Source organism: Hypomesus nipponensis, chromosome 12 (genome assembly GCF_054491055.1).
Source record: "Hypomesus nipponensis isolate SF chromosome 12, ASM5449105v1, whole genome shotgun sequence".
In the NCBI taxonomy this organism is placed as follows: Eukaryota; Metazoa; Chordata; class Actinopteri; order Osmeriformes; family Osmeridae; genus Hypomesus; species Hypomesus nipponensis.
In genome coordinates, this window is record NC_140372.1 from 8,169,339 (window position 1) to 8,190,883 (window position 21,545).

General features: G+C 45.0%; 1 protein-coding gene across 2 annotated transcripts; it reads right to left on the reverse strand.

Moving 5' to 3' along the window:
• Positions 1-4,982: 4,982 nt before the first annotated feature.
• On the reverse strand, positions 4,983-19,572 carry prkx (protein kinase X-linked). 2 transcript variants are annotated; one of them, XM_084668028.1, is made up of 8 exons: positions 18,797-19,572; positions 15,142-15,310; positions 14,521-14,784; positions 12,449-12,568; positions 9,494-9,589; positions 8,235-8,292; positions 7,009-7,086; positions 4,983-6,901 (listed from the first exon to the last, which is right to left on the reverse strand). In XM_084668028.1, the coding sequence occupies exons 1-8, from the start codon at positions 18,969-18,971 to the stop codon at positions 6,776-6,778; spliced, it is 1,086 nt and encodes a 361-aa protein (XP_084524154.1). In that variant the 5' UTR covers positions 18,972-19,572; the 3' UTR covers positions 4,983-6,775. The 2 variants fall into 2 exon arrangements, with proteins under 2 accessions (XP_084524154.1, XP_084524155.1); XM_084668029.1 differs by having other exon boundaries at positions 19,515-19,554.
• Between the last annotated feature and the right edge of the window lie 1,973 nt (positions 19,573-21,545).

Genomic DNA, 21,545 nt, shown 5'->3' on the forward strand with positions numbered 1-21,545 from the left:
CTGAAAATCAGACCCATGGCTGACATTTCCATATACAGTACATTGAACATGAGAAGGATACACATGTATTTGGACGCCGCTTAAAATCTATTACTCACTGAGATTCATGGCATCTAAATTGGGAAATAATACTATCTGTTCACTTTGATATACTGGTTTTCCAATTGGTAAACACATTTAAACAGTGTTGGTTCAGTCTTCTTTGCATTTTATTTCCCCTAATAGCACCTGTCGTTGAAGTGCTGAATCCCATCCCAATGAATTATCCAACCTCATTGTATTCACAATACTTATCTCTATTTGTATTCAAATGTCATTTTGCACGGCTAAGCTACACTTCCCTTTGGTGAGGTCCTGAGTAACTGTTGCTAATCTCCTGGGTAGCAGGACCTCTCTCCCCCAAGCCAGGACTTAGCCCTCCCAGGCCAGGACCTAGCCCTCCAGGTCAGGACCTAGCCCTCCCAGGCCAGGACCTAGCTCTCCCAGGGGCCATTTGTCAGCAACAGGGAGGGATACCGGTCTCCTGAGGCTTAACATTCTGTTACCATGCAGACTGAACCACATCACACCCCCACAAAACCACATGCGGTTCTCTTCTCTTCTTAGGTTGTTTTGAAGGACCCTCTCATGAATAATCTAAAAGTTTCCTTGAGGTGGAGGTGCACTTGTCTCGTATCTAGTGCTGAGGATATGAGCCACTTCAAGCTTCAAACCCCCAGCATCTGACTGGATCATGACTCTGGAGAGGTTTGGTGTGGACATTCTTGCTGGTTCAGAGGTTTCGGTCAGAATAAAGGGCAAGCCAGCTCCTTGTTTCCTCGTCAGGCTAGTTCCCCTAGTGAAGAACATGTGGCTGCGTGATCGTTTTTCACTGCTAATGAATCGTCAGGGCCTGTAGAGGTGGGAGCCACACCTGAGCAAATGAATAACAAAGCTGATGAAGACCATCTGTTGAACGCCATTTTGATGCATAGCTCTCATTCCTGCTCTCTTCGCATCTGACACAAGAAGTATAGGGACTTCATTAATAATGGCTTTGACTGGGAAAAAAAGCATATCAAGAATATCAACTTTCTAGAGCAAATAGGGAGATTGCCAAGATTACACAAGTGGAAAAGGTGGAACATATTGTATGGAGAAAGAGTCTTATGAGGAAGCTGGCCCATTGAAGAGGAGAAGGGAAACATTATTGAAATGGCCCAAAGCCACTATAAATATGGTAAAGGCTCCTGAAGTACCAAAACCAAAGCAAACCCTTGATCGTGGAAGACAGCCAGTGGAACATTACGTAATGGGTATTTGTAACATTAGGCATGACAGAGACAGTACAGTGCATGCCTAATTAATCCTCCAGCTGGGCAGATATGGGGAAGAGTCAGATCCTGGAGATATTGTACCACAGAGCTAACAGCCTAAAGCGCTTGGCCGCTAAGGATATTAGACCCTTGCCAAGTTGTGCATTAGTCTGGTGGTTACTGAGGATTCGTGGCATGTTAATGGGATGTTTATGGCTATTTGCAATGCTAAAGCAATGTTGCGTTGCGTTGGTTCAAAAAAATAAAAAATACATTGAAATAGTATTTAAATGTGTAAGTGTAAATGCTACAGGCTGCTTGGAGAGAAAAGAGTACAAGTGGACATGTGCTTACATAACTGTCTGAATTGATGCATGCACTTTATCATGACAAAATATGAGATTCCAAGAGGAGGCAGATGGAATAGTAGCCCAGTGCATTGGGATTTTAACGGATGCATCTTCTAAAAAGAAACATATGGATACCTTTCGAAGAACACACACTGAAGAAGGGTGGATGACCATATGGAAAGAGGATTGCGGGGCCACCGCCAGAGAGGGGGAGGGAGAGAGAGGAAGAAAGAGTGAAAGAGAAAGAGAGAGATGCAGGAAATACTCTGCACAGCTGAATAGTCTTGCTGTAATGGACTTTCTACTTTGGAAACTTTGCCAATATCGAATTCTTCGTTTTTTCCTCAATCTATGATAGTTCCAATAAGATGTTTCTGTGATATACACTCTAGTGAGCTAACATTATTAATTTGGAAACAAACTAGCCAGCAATGCCTAACAGGCCTGGCCCTGTGTGTTCTTGTTTCACTGAAATATTCCATTAAATCGACTGGAGTTACATCAACTCAAACTCAACCAGCAAAAAATCTCTCCCTCCTTGAAGTTTAATCAGCACTGATAAGATATCTTGAGACACACTTCAAAGGCACAGGGACTGAGGGAGCGTCAAACAGCATAGGCTTCACGGCGGCAAAACAGCCAGCCAGTAACAACTGGGTGATGACAGGGAGAAGCGTTGGACAAAAAAAAACAAGAATCAGTCGGCCTGGACTCACAACAATGAGTTTTGAGTTCTCATACTGCATGTAATGAGTGACACTGCTGCTTTCCATGATAATCTCATTTTTGCTTTCTAGTCTAGAGTACATTTTCATATATTCATGATTCATAAATGATAGAGGGTGGACGAGCAGATGCTGTGATTCTGAGCATGATTTCAATATCCCAAGTGACTGTGCAACCGTAAAGAGAATGAAATCTGTTTGACAATCCTGTCTCAACTTGCTCCCGAACTTCTTATGGAGAAAAAAAACTAGTCACATTAAACTATTAAATTATACAGGGCTGAGTGCCATTAATCTGAATTTATCTATGAAAGTTCAGAGGTGACCAACGCCCGGTGAAAAAGACTGTGAGACATTGTGGTGGGGAAGAGCCTGTGTTCGGACCTGCCTCTGCCAGGATGAGGATCCACTTTCCTCTTGTCTTACAGCCATCAGTCTGTGTTAAATATTTCCTTTATCTGTGCCAAAAATATGTCTTCAGGAGATAAACCCCAATCATGCAGCACAGTTTAGTGTATACGAGCGCCAAAGCATCAGCAGAATGTTCATTCAGTGTCAATAGGTTAAAAGGCGAAACTGGATTAGCTTGCAATGTGCATGACGAAACGATTAAACCTTTTCTAAAGTGCTGCCTGAGTCAAACTAATGAAAATAATCAATCAGCTGTACAGAAGTTCTACAATATGTGGGAACACGTGAGGTATTTTGCGGATGTGAATGATAAGAGTTCCAGATGAAGCAGTGCAGTATGGGCCGTCACTTGAGGACTGATTCCAAACTTAGGGACAGAGCTTTGTGAAACGCTCAATCACCTCCAGCTGTTCAGCTGCTGTGTTGATGGATGATGTGTGTGACACATATGTATCCATTTACTTGTGGAAGAGTTTGAGCAAAATAGTTCAAACATGCACTTCTCTCTATCACACACACACACCTCTCAATTTAAAAGAATGTTTTTGTATGTCATCCTTTAATGTTACTATGGAACCAGACCAAAATATTTATGGTCACATACATGTAGGCCCTACTTGCAGTTTTTTCACATTTTAACCTAACATGGAATAACAAACAAAACCAACATTGATGTGCATATTATTTGAGGTGAAACAAAACAGCACAGTTGAATACGATCTTTCAAAAATGACACTGCTTGTGAGGTTTAGAGATAGTCATGCAACACATGAGATGGAATTTCCGCATGTGTATGTGTGTGCATGAGATCCCTCCCTTCATCCCAGGACATGAACCCTGCTGGCTAGCGGCCTGCCCCAGTCTCCCTCTCCCCCTCAAATCAAAGTGATCCATGCTTCGTGCCAGTGCCAAGTCCCTTCTAATTAGGATCATTGGCTGGGTTCGTCACAAGTCGACTGAGTCGAAGATATTCTTGTTCAGTAAACAGCCGTGTTTTCTACTTCAAGCCTTGCAAACCCACTGTTCTCCAATATGGCAACATTCAGAGTGAGAAACTTGGTCTGCGGTCAAATTAGTTGGGTGAACATGGTAGGTCGAGGTGGGCAAATGAGATGTTGTTAGCGCCTCTTGGGAGGGGTGGGGTACATCACAACTCTGAACTGATGACAGGCAACATCTCCCATGTCCCAAAACGTACTTTAAGTGCTGCTGGAAGCATCTCAGCTTCTCATTAAGGGGTTGCAGCATTGGTTAAAAGGCGATGGCTTGTTGTTTGACTGGGGTGGGGCACCTACTTTCAACAAGGAGTGAAGGGGTTAACTGTCAGTCATGTTTTCGGGTCTGCCAAAATTGTTGATGATAGAAAGGTGTTACTCCAATTTACAATATCCTTCACTTAAAGGCATTTCAACTAGATTGGGATTAACCTAGTCGTTTTTTTTCTGGCTACAGGGCATAATTACATGAATATCAGGTTAAATTGCAGAGAAAAACTGCACAGAAAGAGGCTGCTTTCTGTGTTTGTTAAGTAGTTAATTAAATCTGAACCATTCTGAAACAAAATTGCAATCCAGGGGCAAACAACGACAGCAAAATGAGCTTTTTGTGCACTTATCTAAAGCATTACAATGTAAACCCTATCCATCTGTTATTGTTACACCTCTCCCTTCCCTTCACCACAAGCTCATCAACAACAGACGCACGCGTGCACAAGACTTTCCATACACACACCAAACACACAGGAGACGGCCCAGGGGGGTGGATGTGCTATTCCCTGTGGAGGACTGGTGTGTGTGCTGTGCTCTTGAACACAACCCACCACCGCAGCACATTCCCTGCTTTCCTCCGATGCACTGTGGAGGGCAGACAGAGTGAGCCTCTAAGGATCTGAGGCAGGTCATAAGGGATTCATTAGCTCAACTATTAGGGCTGCGCTGGTCCTCGTCTCCAGAGCAGCCCTGGATGTCATCACACAGCAGGTCACAAGCAGGGGCTCCAGACTAAATATGAGTCACTTTCCATTGTAAACATAATGGCGCTCTCTGCAAATAAGGCCGATTCATGTTACCTCCATATGAGCAAATTATACCGTTAGATTCATTTGAGAATTTACTTCTTTGGGAGGAAATTAAGGCATGAAATCAATTATCTCACCCGCAGTCCGAAGACATTATGAACCTAAATATGCAGACTGGGATGAATTTTAAAGTGAGGTTGGCAATTATTTTTATTGATATAACAGCTAAAATGTATTGTCATTTGAGAGCACACAGCTAGCAAGAGGCATACTTCAGCACCGGCATCTTGTTTGCATACAAATATCTATCAATATGGACATGAGGAGAAAATGCAATCGGAAATATACTGCAGTCAGCTGAAAAGAGGTGTTTATTTCAGGTTGTGTGCCTTTTCTATCTGTACCTCAACATGTTGATAGAGTAGCAATACATGTTGACATTTTTGTTGTTGTTGCAAGTTCCATAGTTAAGTCAATAATCAGTAGGGGGTATGTAAAGGGATTCTTGACCAGTACAAAACTTTATAGGATTATACCAATGCAACCAAAAAATCCATTAGAAAATATAAAAAGGCCAGGGCAAAGGCAAAGGCTTAGAATTATAAAGTAAATTCCTTGGAGAACCACACAGAACTAAAGTGATAAAAAATAACAAACAATACACACACTGTGCAAAATTACACCATTTGACTGGACAAACAATCGAGAGACTGAATGTTCCACTTTTTCCTTTCCTTCAGAACCTATAAAACACGAAAAACATCAGGCTTGTCAAGGCATTGTAAAGGAGTAGTGTCCTCTGGGAAATACTTCCCCTAAAATGGACCACTATAAAGTTGAAGTTACAAGTATTGTTAGAACAAGGGGGGACAATAGCTATCGTTATAGTAATTGTATCTTGCAATAAGATATGTCCTGTTCAACAGAGAGGAAAACTAACAAACACTTTGGGGGTTTGCTGTTCGGAAGTGACTTCCTACACACTGGTCTGAGACTACAGACACCGACTCGGGGTGTACAAAAAACAGTTTAACATCTGTATTCACAACTTGTATACTACATGGACACGACCTACAATGAGTGACCTACTAATGCATATACAGGTTCCCTCAGGGCTAGTGGACAGTGTGCTATTAGGATAACAGGAGGGAAGACAATGAGGAGACAGCAGGGAAACTGCTGCAGGCTCCTGCTCTTGACACTAACTAGCTCTACATACACTAACAGTCAAATGTTCAATGCCACATCTCTACAGTACATACAGTAGATGCAGTGCTTTTATCATAAATAGCTGACAAAAGAGCCGCCAGATTGCACGTCGAAATAAAAGACGCGTCATGTTCGTCAAACCTTATTGTAAGGCACCTTTTCACAAGTGCTTCTGGCCTCGTCAGACGTGGGTAGCTGACTGATAAGAAGACTGGCCAGTCAACAGTTACAAAGTTTGTCATGCACATTAACACATCCTGTAGAATCTGGTAAGCTACCTTGCAGGATAAAATCACGTAATGACATCTATATACATTTTAAATATCGATTAAGTTATCCTTTTTGGATTGCACGCAGCGTTGAGTTGCAAAAGTTCCAAATACAACAGTTTTAACCCAACAGAATTTAGTAACCATAATGCTGTAAAAAGAAAAAAACCCTGATTGTTTAGTTTTTAAACATAATCTTCGGTAACAGTATCCTTTGGTTGAAAAGGGACCATCTCTTTCGTAACTTTTTTGCATAATCTAAGAAGGCTCAGAGACACAACAGAAATCCCAACTGAGGTTTCTGTTCAAGAGAAATAATAACGGGTCATCATGAGGCGACAGTTCTCGCTACATTTGATGCTTTCGATATTTTGTATTCAATGCATCAGGTGTTTGAAGTTCTTTTCAGGTTAGCCTTTTTTCTCCAGCATCAGGGTCTGGGACAACTGCTCCATAGCCCCTCTCTGGTAAATATCTCACACCTCAAGTCCAGTGCAAATTAGAAGTTCTTGAAGATCTCTAAATCCTTCTCAGGCACGGGTGCGTCTTTCTTCCATTCCTCCTCGGGGTAGGCATCAAAGTTGGACGTGTCACCCTCGTGGGTCACCTTGGGAACGATAGGAGGCTGACAGAGAAGAATGGGAGGTGTAAATGTTACTTGTCGAGGGGAAAAAAGGTATTGTTTTTACGCTACACTGCTTTAGGACCAAATTATGTGCTGCAGGGACTAACCTTGAGTTTTCTCAGGGGCACTGCCTCCCAGTCGACAGTCTTGAACCACCTGTGTTTCTTCACATCATCTGCTCCATTCTGAAAGAGAAGAAATCACTTTGCATTTCAGAATAAACACACACAACTGCAAAGTTTGATGTCGTTTTAGTCCTTCTCATTGTGAAATCCTCTCATTGAACTTGTATCTTTCATCTGTATACAGAAAGAAACACACAGCTAGATAAATCATCTGGAGGGTGGAAACTCCCCCCCACCCACCAAGACAAAAAAACAGACTCAATGCATAAATCAATAACACCATGACAAGGATTATGTCAATTAAATGATGCTACTTAGCGGAATTTGTCTCATTGGGAAGGTTTTTTTTTTATGCTCTCAGCATGCTTGCAGTGTAATTCAAAACACTAGGATGTCCTGCAGCCTGACGATCAATGGCAGCGGCACAGGCTCCTTCTCATTGGTGAATCATAACATGGCAGACGACAACAAAGCCCACGCCGGATAAACACTGCATTCTTCATCCCTCTAGTCCCATCTGAAGTGGATCACTGGTGAAGCCAAGCCTGTGGGAATCCGGAGGGACTCGCCACACACGGCGGAGCCATTTATCACGTTTCGTGTCGACTTCTGAAAGCGTTTAGGACTGGGGGGGGGGGGGAAGCTAACAGTTCATCTGCTTATCGTTCGAATGGAACCCAGAGCAAACACATCATACATGTGAAAAGGAGATCCTGTCACGTCACAGAAACTTCACGTTATGCTGAGAGGCCGTTATTGCCATGTCCAGACTCCATGCTGCTGTGTGGAGACAAGTACAGAATTCTTCACCCACAGACTGGTAGGTCAGAACCCTTCAACTGTCCATCCTGTCGTGGCTAACAAAAAGGAGGTTCTTGGAAGCGACAGTGTCTTTTCCCATACCCGCGACCCGACGTACGGCACTAGCACGTGGTGTCTGAATAACTTCAGAATTGACTTTACTAGCGGTGAACTCACCCTCCTGCCCTACTCTTTTTCAGGGTCAAGCTCTCTCGACATCAGCTACTCTTATGCATCCTACTAATTGAAAACAAATGCAAACATCCAGTCCCTCCCAAGGCCGTCTTTGCTATTTAGTCTGTGATGTCAAACGGCCAGAACTTCTCCATAACCTGCTAAGAGTGGAAAGAAAACAAAGCAAAACCTCTCAGAGGCCAGGGGGTGATGAGTCAGGCTTATCGACTCACCTTCATATTGCCTAGCCGTCTGGCCTTGTCGATGACGAGGAACTTCTTGATGAGGTCCCTGGAACATAAAACAGAGCACGCACAAATGCAAAAAAAAAAAAAAAGATACGGTGAGCTTATGGAACTTTATCAAAACCTTAAGTCATTTCCCAAACCTGTCAGCAAGATAAATGATTCACGTTAGTGCTAGCTGACCCTCGATGGCCTGTAAAGGTGTCATGGGTGAACGCGCGGTGCATCACAACAACGTTCTCTGACGCTTTTTTAATTGATGAAGACGTGGAAAAAGACTTCCCGAAAGCTGTAAAGGGTGCTGGTGCGGACACAGCGTAAACAGGGGAGGACATGGGTGATTCACAGGGCTTTTAAAATGACACACTGTAACTTTTCCGAATGCAACACATCATGACAAGAGCAAAGGCTTTCCATAAAGGTGCCATTCCTCACGGGGAATGAGCTGTCTGTGGTCTCATAAATACACCCTTCCAATATTGACAATGAACATCTTTCTCAGGTTCATTTCTGTGTCCGTGCTCTCCGTCACCACTTCTGGTGTCTGATATACAGGAAATAGCCTTTACTCCTAGAAGTCGTCGATATCCCAGGACACTGTTTGTGTTTTAGTGTGTGAATGATATGAATGCATTTGGCTCTATGCTGTGGTCTGGGGCGCACATTACACATTACACTCTGCACACCCAGCACTACCGCTTAGGACAGTCCTGCTCTTGCTGATAGATGAGACAAAAAAAAAAACAGGATATAGGTGCTGGAAATATATACTGTATGTGTAAACTCAGTGGGCTGACCACAAGATTGATGACTGAGAAGTGTGAGTCTCTATTCAGTGTTAGCAGTGTGTGTGTGTGTGTGTGTGTGTTCTCCCGGGCCAGTGTCAGGCTGGATTGAGTGCACACAAGCCCTCCCTTAAGCCTGTAATCTCCCACATTCTTTTGCCGCCCCCCCCCCCCCCCCCCCCCACCCCCAGCTGTCGTAATGGCCAGTGGGATGGTTGGCGAACAAGTACTAATCAGCTGGGTGTGTCATTAGTGACCACACGTCCACCTACCTCCTTCAGCGCCTCCAGGGAGCTAACTGCCCCGGTAGTCAGAAAGAACAAGGAGTGACACTCGAGTTGGTGAACACACACACAACAAGACATAGACAAACTCACAACACGCGCTGGGTCAGGGTGAGGTAAACGCATGACGGCACACGACATGACAAAGGGTCCGACGTTTCATTTCCCCTGAGCTTACTTGACGTAGAAATCCAGATGTCGAGGGAACTCCAGCTTTCCGGACAGGATTTTCTGGTAGATGCCAAAGGGATTGTCGTCAAAAAATGGCGGGTAACTGCAAGAAAGAAAACAAAAAAACACAAACAAAAAAAGAGTGAAGGCGAGCATAAAAAAATATATCTATGCTCTCAACTTTTTCCAAATATTTGGATCAATTGGCAAAGTGAAGCTTTTCCGAACCATATCACCATGTAAGCTGACACACAGGAATTGGAGGGTGTTACGGTGTAGGATACACAGTTTGGTCTGGGCCTAAACAGCTGGACCTCCCTCTGCGGGTCACTTCCTCTCCATGTTCACCCAAACGCATTCCGGTCGCAAGCGCGCGTGTGTGTGTAAGACGCGGTGGCACAGGGGCCTGTGTCTGCGCTCCACTCTGTCGACTCTCCGGGTTTGGCTGAGTGCTTTCCCAGCTCTTCACTCCTTTCCCACTGGCCTGGACAAGCCATTACCCCAGCCGTTACATAATAGACCAGCCTAAATGCATTACGCATGGAGCAGACAGGCGGATAATCGGACCAGTTTGTCACAAGAGCTGCCAGTGCCTGGCCCAGTCAGAAGGGACTCAGGGTGGGATGGGGGTCTGGGGGCTTGGGTGAGAACTGCCGAATCAGAGAATTTCACGCACGGACCCATGAGCAAAATGTGTCACAGCTCCATGGGGGGATGGGGGTGCTGGATTGGACTGGGGAAAACGGGGGTCGTTTTTTTTCCGACACTGACAGATAAGACGCAGCCTCAGATCCGCCTCGCGTCACCAGCATGGCAGCCTGCTCCAGTCCACGGTGTCACCCATCAAAGACGGCTAACAGCAGGAAGAAAGGAACCAGCGCGTCGCCCGGCAGGCTCTGGCCCTGGCGTTTGGTGGAAGTCCCAAACAGTCCTTTCCTCTGTGACATGTAATGACTTTAGCATGCCTGGGAGAGGCCTGAGGAGATACAGGAGTCTGTGAATGTGGGGAGCAGATTCTGGCTGGACGTATGGGGGGGGGGGGGGGGAGTGGGGGGATTAGAGCACAGCCAAGCATAGTGATGAATCAGCAGGGAGCTGTCCAGTTGGAGCCTCCTGTGCTTGGCGGAGGCTAGCCAGGCAGGGAGGGAGGAGGGAGGGAGGTGGGGGTGAGGGTGGGGCTGGGGAGGAGAGAGGGAGGTGAGGGGCCCATTCCTGCTTCCTCCACACATACAGGTAGACTAAGATGAACGGAGAGACGACCGCTTTTTGCGTTTCGTAACAGGAATGAGAGGATTTATGCAATACCTGAGGTGGGGCCAATATTCCACTGGGGGATAGGGAGGGGTGGGGAGGAGGGGTCAGTTCTTTCAAAAGATTTAATCAACTAGCACAATATGAATAAGCTACACGGCGAACTGTACCTTGAGCTAAGGTAATCCCAGTAAGGTTTGCCTACACAGTAGTAGGCTGGGCATGAGTGGCAAAGCACACACACACGCCCAGAGGGTTTCCATGACTTTAATTACGCAGAGAGATCTTCCCCTCCAGACAAGATTATCGACAGGAACACCATGCGTGGAGGTTACAGGTGACCTTGCCCCCCCTTCCCTCTTCCCTCTTCCCACCCGCCCCAGGAGTCAGGAACCGGGGGAGGATGTTTTTCAACCCTTCACTTTATGGTGGGGGTGGGGGCTGGCGGGGCCGAGTGGTCCTTAACTTTCTGAAGTCCCCGCTACATTCTTTAAGCGCGGCAGCCCTGGGACCTTTGACAGAAAGCGGCCGGAGAAGGAGAGCGTTGTCCTGAAGGGAGCCTTTGTCTTCTGGAGCAGGGAGCTCCTCCCAGGACGACTCGAGCTAACCGCCGGGGCCCCAAAACATCCCTGTCAGGAGTCCTCACTTCAAAAGGCAGCCTGATGAAGGCTGGAGGAGGTCACATTTTTCCTCCCTATTTGAAGGCCACTAAAACCTTCAACGAGTGCGTTAAGGAGGGCTGAGCGGAGGAGCCGGGGCCCAGGTGCAGGATGGGAAGGCCACTGACGAGCTTCACCATTGGTTTTCCATCCAATCAAATCACACTTTGTTTGTATAGCCCTGTTTATTTGACAAGCAATGGCCCCAAGAGGTCTTGCCCACAAATCACCAACGATAACCAAACTGCCTCTCAGAGAAAAATCAATGGTCATACGGTTCCAACCCAAGGATTTAAGTTACTACTTGTTACTGTAACTGATTTAAGATTTTTTTTTCCCCTTGCTCCAAATATGCACAACGCACAAACAGCTGCCAAAAGGTGGAAGATGACTTGTTCAAATGATGTTAAGCCTGGCCTGTGTCTCAACAGGATTCAGCAACATGGTGATGAGGAGGCCATGATGGCTGACATTGCTCATCTAATAACGGTCTGTTTGGGGATGACTGGTGGACACGGACATTATGGACAGTAACACATTAAAGACTTTTTCCATCCATCTGCACTGGGCGACTGGCAGGCCTTAGGGTTCCTGGGTAGAGAACACAGTACAAACTATGGTACCAAGTATACCAAGTATTGTACCAATTAGCTCAGAGCAGCAGTTTGTAATGATACTGACTTCCCACACCAAACAGCAGACATCAAACCCCCAGGTTGCCTCAGCAGTACTCTGTAACCTTTCTTTAATCACTCAGGCCTCCAGCCTCACAGCTCACACTGTCTACTCTGGGGATTTTGGCCCATTGAGGATGGAAATCCATTATGTCAACTATAGCTGGTCTACATAGCAACACACTGCCCCTGCAAACACTACCCACACACTGCAAACAGTACTGGTCTGAGACACTACTCCTTCTCTTGAATCCTAACCATTGTCAACAAACAGTGTCTCCCATGCTCCCTTCCCCAAACTCTTGCCTCTGTCAGTCCAGTGGAGGATATCGCCCCCTGGTGTGTGGGTCAGGAACACCACGGTAGACAGGGACTCACCCGGCCAGCATTTCAAAGATGAGGATTCCCAGGGCCCACCAGTCCACTGCCCGGCCGTGACCTTTGCTCTGGATGACTTCAGGGGCCAGGTACTCCGGGGTGCCACACAGGGTCCATGTCCTGGGGAAGGGAGGAACAGGAGGAGAGGAAGAGAAAGGAACAAGTGTTGAGAGGTGAGTCGGAAAAGGGGAGAGTGAATGAAAAAGGTGGGTAACAGATGGAAGCAGAGCGAGAGAGAGAGAGATAGTGAGAGAGAGAGAGAGAGAGAGAGAGAGAGAGATAGTGAGAGAGAAAGAAACAGAGAGAAAGGGAGGGAGGGAAATGAAAACAGAAAAAGACACGATTGTTTACCAAGTAATAAATTGTGTCAGGCAAGGCACACAGTTTGACTGTCTTTCTACACAGTGACTGCTCACGCGCTAGACGGAGAAGTGATGCACACGCCTCAAGAACGCACCGAAACGCACAGAAACTAATGGAGCGGGAAGAGGGAGACAAAGATAAGCCTTCATATAGCCTGTACACTGGTATCACCTTGTGATACATCCAACATCACCCCTCCCGCAGCCCCATCCACCACACACACACACACACACAGCTAGACACACACGCGCGCACTAGGTCAGGGAGTTTCTGTTGGCTGTGGCCACAGTGGTCATTCCAAGCCTGGCCTTCCTTCCCCTGAGGAAGCCACTCTGTGTGCTGTCTCTGAGGTGTCTGCACATTCCACACATGCGGGCTGCACTCCCAAAGGTATAGCTCTCGCTACACAGGGGAAAGACAACCCTGCTGTGGTAAAGTGATCTCCCGCCGGGGGGGGGGGGGGGTGGGGTGGGCGGTCACGCATGAACGCTCGCTTGAAGCAGGAGCTCTGGAGTAGCAGCCACGGACTGGACAATAGGAAGGTCTGAAGGACAAACAGATGGGTCTTTAGTGGTTATTTGACACCACGGACTGGGTGACATCATGTTCAGGGGAAAGCAGACAGCTGATGTTTGCTTGTGGCTATAAAAGCGACGAGAGAACCCAGGACCCTCTGTGTTTCCTCCCCGACGTCCAAGTGCTGCCTACTCACTCACAGGGCTCCGTTTCTGTCCGCCTCGGACTATCACCTGGATAATGACCCTTGTGGTCAGTTGCCTAGGAGATGGCCATTTGTATGCAAATGAGTGTCTGTTGAGAGGCAGGGCTCGAGGTCCCTGGGGTGTTTATCTCCACACTTTGAAATACGGAGCGGACGGGGGGCCAGGACAAAGCCTCGCCGCCAGGAAAATGCCAGCCGCATTAGAATCCCGACATGTCGCACAACGAGGCTGTCTCCCCCCCCCCCCGCGGAGGCAGCTCACCTCAGACCAGACCTGGAGAGGGACGCTTCCACAGCCAGGGGGCGCTGTGGCAACACCGCCAGCGGGGGACGGCACCTTTTCTCCAGAATGCAAACACAATGGAGCGCCGGTGGCTAGCCGGTTGTCTTCCTACTGCATTCAAGGCAGTCTTATTGCCCTCCCTTTAAATAAGTAGGTCACTCGCACATCAGAGAGATATCTACTCCAAATCTATTTTCCTCTCTGGGCCCGGGGAAAATGTAATCTTAGTCCATTATGTTTACATGTCAGGGGGGTCATGTTGTGCTCCGGCTACTCTCTGGAAAACACTGCAGCATACTGCACTGCACACGCACAAAAGCGTTTGAAATCCAGTACAGCTTTTCCAATTTCAGCTAAGGTCACCAGAGACTTGCTCCCAGTCATTCTGATTCAAAACAGCAATCTGATACGTGCATTTGTTTTGCAACAGAATCACAATTTAGGATTTTTTCCAGATATAGGCTTCCCTCTTGTTTCCCCTTTAGGAAGGAATGTGTAATGAGAATTTCACGGGCGCCTAATCCCAACAGTGATCAAATGGAGGGGGCAAACATCGTCCATATTCTGTCTGTCGGAGTGAGAGGAGAATAGTCTGGGGCTCGCATGACCATGAATGACAACACTACGGGTATCGACCAGTCGCCAGACCTGACCTGTCTCTAAAGTAAACAAATACGACCTCTGCGAGATCCGGGGAGAGCGCACCTGTCGGACAGTTTCTTGGCGAAGCCGAAGTCCGTCAGGCGGATATGTCCCTCTCCGTCCAGCAGGATGTTCTCCGGCTTCAGGTCCCGGTAGACGATCTCCTTGGAGTGGAGGTATTCAATGGCGCAGACGATCTCGCTGGTGTAGAACATGCCGGCCGCGTTGCTGAAGCGCCCCCGGCTCCGGAGGTAGCTGAACAGTTCGCCGCCAGGCACGTAGTCCATCAGCATGTAGAGGAAACGCTCATCGTGGTGGGTCCAGAACCTTGGAAGCCAACACACACACACACACATAATCACCATGTCTACACACACATAAACATGACATGCGTACACACACACACACAACCTCTCTCTGTCAAATATGAACAAGACGACTGTTCAATAAAAGACTAATATTTGTAGGGAAGCCGCGTTGACATGTTGGGACGGAAAACGAGTGCAAGAGTTTCCTCAGTTTACCTCGGGCATATTGAAAAACACTATGGCATGCCAGGCCTGAAGGATACACTGGGTATGGGGCTGAAAACCTTATCAGTCTGTCAGCTACATTAGCAGTGAGCTGCAGGTTGTTGCTAGGGTTAGGGGGGTGGGGGTGTTGGGTAGGGAAGAGGCCACTCACAGTCTGATGAGGAAGGGGTGGTTGACCTCGGTCAGGACCTCCTTCTCGTTGTGGACGTGCTGCTCCTGCTTGAGGCGGATCACGTCGGGGATCTTCATCTGCTTGAGGGCGTAAAACGCCCTGCTTTTCTTGTCCTTCACGAGGAACACTCGACCAAACGTGCCCGTGCCTGGTGGGGAAGAACACAGCGGGGCAGCCATCACTGGTGTCCTGGCCACCTTCCTTACATGGCCGCTGATTGGAATCAGACAGGCTAAACACTCGCTGCCATGCATTACGGACCGGACAGAATGAAAGGCAGAGTTCAGTCCATCTCTGTAATGAACAAGGCACAGCTGACTGCCCCAGAAGAGGGTTAAGGATAAATTCAAGGCCAGTGTGACACTAAAGTACTGGTCCAGAACATCATTTTCTTTTTAAATATTGTCTGTGTTATATCTGTACACGGGAGGAATCCAGTGGTATTTTGTGTCGTCACGTTTCATTTTCAGAACTGAGAATGGGGCCTGCTTTAATACTTTCGGTCGAATCATGTTTTACTTCACAACTGTGTCCAGACATTAAGATTTAGAATCAAACCATAGGACAAGAACATACCACATAAGAAACTTATTATTAACTGTATTATTTTGAAAACGGTGACCAAGCTTGAAACTTGAAACCTGTAGTCAATCTGACTCAGAGCCCTGATGGGGCAACCGTCTAATGGAATTCTGGCTTCTCACGTGTTTGCTCTCCCACCTACAACGGACCTTTGTCTGACAAAGATCTGCGTCTCCATGGAAATCTACTGGCAGCTGTAAACAAAGGTGAAGCCTGTCGCTGTCTCTGTCATTACTCGATGAGAGCAACAGCCAGGTATGAGCTGTGCTCTACACCTCGAGCGAGGGTTGGACTGGATTGAAGCCAAACAAAATCCTTCTTCCCATGAAAGGCTGCAGTATGTTGAAGACTATTTCTCAACAAGGTGAAAAATAAATATGGAAAAAAACAAAATAGACAATAACAAAAATCTCAAATCAAATAAACCAAAATACAGGGAGGTTTTTTAATTCAGTTTGTGTATCTGATGACAACAAGTGGTGTGAGACAGAAAAGGCCATTTGATTTAATCTAAACATGTGATCCAGGTTTTCAGTAGCCTAAGTGGGTAAACCTGTAACCCTGTAAACCTAGATCTGCCGTACAAGAGCGAAGGCTTGGGTCCACAAAACCACAAGCACTGGATTTGTAACGCTTCAATTCCAGGCGCTAACAGCCAGGTTCCTTTTGGTGGGCTTAGATCACAAAATTGTTCACATTTGCAGGGAGCTTGAAAAAAATAGGCTACAACGCTAAATGCTAAATATTTGATCAAGGTCTAGATTCAGTATGACAGGAGCATAGCTTGCTACCCCGTGCATTAGGATGCAGCGACTACCTGGATGCAGCAACTTTCCCCTGATCCTATCCCAAAATATTTCATGCATCTGGGCTAAATGTCACAGGAAGATGAATTGCCTAATCATTTCAATGACTATTAAACAACCCCAGTGGGAAGATTAGAGCTTTAACTGATTTGTTGTAGGCAGTATGCCTAAATCCCTCTCATCAGACAAAAGGCTTTGCAAATTGGATTTTTATACTGTGCTTGTAAGCTTTATGCTTTCCACAACAGCATGGAAATGGTATCATCCACAGTGCACACTTAACTTAGGCTACTATTCCACCATCTTTAGACCTCACATCTGGAGCAACTGTAGGCTAACTGTGTGTGGATGACGTCTCAACTGACCTTAGATGTACTAAAACAAGTCAGATGATGGGGTTATAGACATAAATAGCTGAAATATTAACTGTCATAACAAAAGATCCAACTTGTTGGAGTAAACCTTTGCCGATTTCCTCAGCACGTTGTTTTGTAGCTCTCTGGTCGGGGAAGCCTTCCCTATCACCCTCACCACAGACTGGACTACACCCATGACATGATGCCAAAAAGGCTCTTTCAGGCACAAGCCCTTACAAGTGAGTGGAAAAGCTTCTTGTTCATTACAAGTTCACTCCCATCCTAATAGCAACTTCACAGTAAATTATTCAGTCAAAGTTATGATAGGCAGAAGCAAAACAACTCAAAAGGCCAGTAAGTTGACACTATCAGCACAAAAAAAAATAGTTTAAGAGGGTTGCTGGAGAGGCACAGAAGGCTGGGGTCTTTTCCAGTGGGTGTATGGTGGTTTTACTGCAGTTGTACTTTGTATTTAATTGAGCTAAAGCCATGTAATGTCTGGGTCTTTGAACTATGGATTCTGTACATGTGAAGTCTCAAGTCAAATCAATAAATCAACATAACCATGGTAACCAAGAAGGAAAGTTAACTTTGTAGCTAGGAAATGTCCTGTAGGTATCTGTTTAATATGTTTAATTAATAAGCTACTGTCTGTGTGTGGATATAGTGTCTGTGCTTACATTGGTCCCTCTAGACTGATCATTGATTAAGATGCTGACAATCTTAGTTACGTTAAGACATTTTGGGAGTAGAATATCATGTTTTGCTGTAGGTAGGCTATCGTTAACAGCAGTGTGATATGATAACCAGGCCCTATATTATAGGTGGAATATTTACAAAGTACCTACATTCTGACCACTGATGCAGAGGAAATGTGACCATAACCACCTAGCCTAATAACCATAGCTTATTTTACATTACGTAACCATATTGCAGGTGGAATGCTCACAATACTTAACAAACATGACACCTTGAGAAATACACAAAGGCCTGAAGTCAATGGGTTTAATGGCCTACCTTGTCATGTGTGGGAAAAATAATGACATTATATTATATAAATTAGACCAATTGGCTACCCTTGGATGTAGAAGTTTGAATATTTCACAGGAGAATAGTCACTATAACAAGTGCATTACTGAACTTCTTGGATTAGATACAATAAACATTTACATTTGGGTAACATAACATAATGAGACTTAGGCCACAGGCTAAATATTAGATGGATTCTTCAATAACTATTCTCCTCGTCTATAGTAAAATCAATCTACCTATATTGGTTCTGCATAATCCTTCATGCCATCCTCTTCCACACCTTAAACTCAGATTAAAGTGAGTTCACACAACCATAGCCTTCTCTCTCAATCAATCTGATATCAAGGGAAAAGATCATAAGTTACAACCTTATTGAATGAGTAACATAAGGCTATGGATACATTTCTTGAAATCTGTGAGCACTGTAGCTCCAGCTGTTCCACATTCCTAGGACATTCCCTAAGCAATTGTGTCAATTTTGGGTGTGGACTGAGAACTCCTAAAAACTAGTTTGCATGTCCTTATAAGAACCATATAGGCCCCTATAGAACCTACGGAACCAACAAACTAATCAGTCCAAAATGGCAGACCATTGGGTAGTGTGTGACTAGTGTAGATATAACTTAATCCATCTTTCAAAATGTCATGAAGGAAAGCACTAAAAGGCCAGTTATGGGAATGTCCTGTGGGATCGTTTCTTTTCCAGCAGTTTCATTTCCAGCAGCCAAAAACGGATTGAGGATCAAATAGTACATCAAATTCCAGAACCTGCTTGTGAACCAGCAACTGTGTGAGCTTGACCTACAACCTGTCTTTGAAGTGAAATGGACTGTTTGTGTGGTGTTGTGGCAAGCTTACCAACTGTGGCTATGGTGTCCAGGTCATCGAGAGTGTATGTCCTGTTGTTCAATGACAGTGATGCTGCTCCTGCTATTAATATGGGACTGCTCGCGCTGGTCCTTGCACTCTCTTTGGAGTTGCTTTCATTATTTAGTCCAACCTTTGCCTTTAAAGATGCCATTTCCATCGGCATTAAATTCCCCGTAGCAAACAACTAGCAAGAAAACTATTGAAAAACCACTCTGTTCAACATAAAGGCGACTAATTCATAATGTAAAAGAGGAAGCTATCATCTTCTTTGTTTGGAAAATGACCCAATAACAAGTCGTATCCGTGCAGAATGTGGCATAGCTAGCTAGCACTGCCGCAAGTGCAGATTGGCAAAGTTAGCACGCTAGCTACAGTAGATAGCTTTCCACTTTTGCTGGTTAGCAAACTGATGCTCCATTTATCTGAAACAATGTTGCAACAGCAATCTAGCTAGATGATTATAATACACTACTTCAAGACAATAGACGCTGGCTAGCTGGCTATCAAACGTGCCGAGTAGCAGCTCAGACAGCAGCAGCTCAGATGCCACGTCTAGCTTTTGACTGAGAATGAATGAATAATTGCTCTTGCTTGATAGTTATGTTATTAACCTAGCTGGTTAAATGCTTGTTTGAACGACCATGTGTGGATTTAGAACAGGGTCGATAAGATTATCAATAAACCTTAAATAGGCTATTAATTCTACCTTTTCCCGAGACCGACCGAGCCTCACCCGTCCTCATCAACAAGGGAGAGACGTGCTGCAGTGTGTTGACAAAAAAATCACCAATGAGAATCAACCTATCCTGGAGAGCCGGCCAATGGTTTAGAAAAGGCGGAGCTATATTTGACATAAGGGGCCTGGTAACTTTTGCCCTCTTAGTATGTCCAATAAATATACCCCCCACTACCCTTTATCCTTATCCCTCTATACTGCTACATAATACTGCCTATGGCACAAACCATGAGAGAAAAGCATCACTGAAAATATTCAATAAAGCCAGCTCCACGAGTACCCAATCAAAAGGTTTTGGCTACTGTGTAACCCCATTATGTAGGGACTGTACTTAAAAAAGAATAATAATGTATGTCTACTCTATTTTTGTTTATCCTACATTTGCAAACCACATTATTGTCTCCCCATCATCACCACGATCGATACATATTTCAAAGTAATGTAAGAAAAGGTATGTTCTGTACATTGTTGCAACTTTGCGATGATATGACTAGACTCATAACATCTCCTTGAAGATTGACTGTAATCATATATTACACGTCTTGATGAGGTGATTAGTAACATTTCAAATACTGGACTCAAGCAGATATCTCATCCCACAGAACAGTGTTCACAACCAATGTTGACATTACCAAAAACCCAAATACTTCTCACAAGGGCCGCATTATAATAACTAACAATATAACCGCAAACACACCTGTATAAACACAGCTGAATTACTAATAAGCTTAACAAAATCTCCTTCCTAATCTGCTGGGAATTCCTGCACAGCAGAAGCAGTGGTGAGCAATAGAAGCCCTTCTCGTTATCACCACAATATTAACACAAAACATTTGTAAAACAAAAAGTATCTTTGAAAGTCCAGCATTCCCACTTGTGTGAGGCAAATGAACTGTATTACTGTACAGTAGATGGGGACAGGGAGAGCCTTCTTAATTGGAAAAGGAAACTCAAGACAAGCAAACCATCTTAGAACCTATTCTCAAAATACCTACCACAGAGCAGCTGTGTCTGGTCATCAAATTACGTCACTAGAGCCTCACTAATGCATAGTGAGGCACCCAAAGGAACACCAATGGGATCGAGTGACTGAGTGCTCAAGTTGACGAGTAGAGTAGCACACCGATGGAGCATGACTGAAATAAAAGAGTCATTTATGTCTTGGAACTGGGAAAGTGTGACTCCGTTGGTTTAAAATGGAGATTGAGAAAATGGTCTGTGCATGTCCCGGTTGTTGTTGGGAGGTCTGCACATTTGTAGATTGGTTAGAGCCTGTGTGAGATGACAACTATTGATACGGACTGAAAATCTGAACAGCCAAGAAAATGATATGGAAATAATGTTTTTTTCACTCACACTTAGACCAATGAGCTAAATGGAATCATAGGAAAGTATGCAAGTAAATATGTGAGTATTTAGATATACTCAAATGTGACCCTATTTCTGTACAAAACAATTATTCAAGCATTCAAATATAAAATGAGTCATTCACAATCACATTGTGTGCCGTACCTTTTTGCTTGTCAGGAAAAGTCTTTTGTGCTGCATGAACAGCATAAAAGCAATGCTTCCATTTACACCTGAAGTGTGAAATCCATTGGGATAGTCTTAGAGGTTAACATTTGCACTCAGGTCTCCATGCTGTGAAGCTATTTGGCAGGGCACCACAGTACTAGTGATGCATGTCTAAGACCATCTGTTAAATCTAAGTGGAAGCAGACATAAAGATCTGATCAAATGCATTAAATTGCATTATGTTCTATCATTACATTCAAAATTATAAATCCAGACATCCTGTAGTATTTACTCAAAGACATGTTTTCAATGGGATAAGTATATAGGTCATCTGGCAAAGTGAGTCTGGTTGTAAGGTGTTGCAACCTAGCCTTGGCTGTTACTAGACTAAAGTCTTTCTTTTATCGGTTGTTTATTTTGGAATATCTGTGTGCTCCTTGGGTAGCTAGTTTTATAACACTTTGACACAAAAACCATCAGGACCGT